Raw genomic sequence first — 1,218 nt, 5'->3', positions numbered from 1 at the left:
ATCAAATACTGTTTAAAATTTACATTAGGAAACTTATTAAAAACAACAAAAGACTACCTCTATTCCAAATTTGATTCAATTTAAATGACTTTCTCAGTAGCTAACCTAAATGCAGGTAATGCTGTGGTTCTACCTGACTGACCCAGACCTCCCAAAACAAGATCTCGTAAGTGCAGCACAGGGATTAGTAGGTACCCTTCCTCAGTTGAGTGATACCAGGTTCCTCTTACTTTCTTCATTAAGAAAGGTCCCACCATCCATGAGCCCACATACAATCACCCTCCCAGAACCCTCTCCTGACATCCCCTACCCACAATCCCCCACATTAAAACTGTTCACTAGTTGTGCTGTTGTGGCTTTTTCACTGGAGACCATAAGTTTGAGTTGCATTATTCAATGTGAGGGTCACAATGAGAGAACGTGGATCTTTCTTATTCTTGTGAACTGTGATCTTTCCTTTCAAGGCCTCACCTATAAAAGAACAGTAAAAAAAATGTGTTTAAGAACTGAAGGCAGGCAGTCTAGCAGAGAATATACACCTAGCACTTCTCTTTTACTGTCATGAGATGTTGAATTTTTTTTTCGTGGTAGAAACATACACACCCAAACACTCTTCCATCAACACAGCAATTTCCACATTTACAACTCAATGACATTGACTGCATTTTTCATGTTGTGCCACCATTATCGCTATCCTCATCCAAAGCATTCCACCACCATTGACAAAAATGCAATGCTTCTCAAACATAAACTCCCCCTTTCCCCAACCCTCCCAACCCCAGTAACCATTATAAATCTTTGGTTTCTATGTATTTGCTTATTTCATATAACTGAAATCATATATATTTTATTTACTTCAGCATAATGTTCTTCCATGTTGTGGCATGCACCAGAACTTCCTGTTTACAACTGCGTAAGTTTCCACTGTATGTATATACCATATTTTGTCTATCCATTCATCTGCTGATAGACATTTCAGTTGTTTCTACTTTCTGGCTATTTTGAAAAGTGTTACAATGAACACCTGTGTAAAGTGTACAGATTTCTGTTTGCATTTCTACCTTCACTTCCTCTGGGTGCATACCTAGGATTGGTTGCTGGGTCATATGAGAGTTCTACATTCGACTCTTAGAGGAACCTCTAAACTATTTTCCACAGTGGCTGCACCATTTTACATTCCCACCAGCAATGGATGAGGGTTCCAGTTTCTCTAAACCC

At 39.1% G+C, this 1,218-nt stretch overlaps 1 protein-coding gene across 1 annotated transcript in view; it reads right to left on the bottom strand.

The window, feature by feature from the left end:
* Positions 1-361: 361 nt before the first annotated feature.
* Positions 362-1,218, bottom strand: part of PRMT3 (protein arginine methyltransferase 3) — a 178,686-nt gene continuing 177,829 nt past the window's right edge. Inside the window, exon 16 of the mRNA XM_007955901.2 lies at positions 362-471. Within this exon, the coding sequence (XP_007954092.1) occupies positions 362-471 (110 nt within the window). The remainder of the gene's footprint in view (positions 472-1,218) is intronic.

The sequence above is a fragment of the Orycteropus afer genome, unplaced genomic scaffold (assembly GCF_000298275.1).
Source record: "Orycteropus afer afer isolate SDZICR_OR568_19922 unplaced genomic scaffold, OryAfe1.0 scaffold00014, whole genome shotgun sequence".
Lineage (NCBI taxonomy): Eukaryota > Metazoa > Chordata > Mammalia > Tubulidentata > Orycteropodidae > Orycteropus > Orycteropus afer.
The sequence above is the reverse complement of the archived record's forward strand: the minus strand, read 5'-3'. Positions and strand labels throughout refer to the sequence as shown.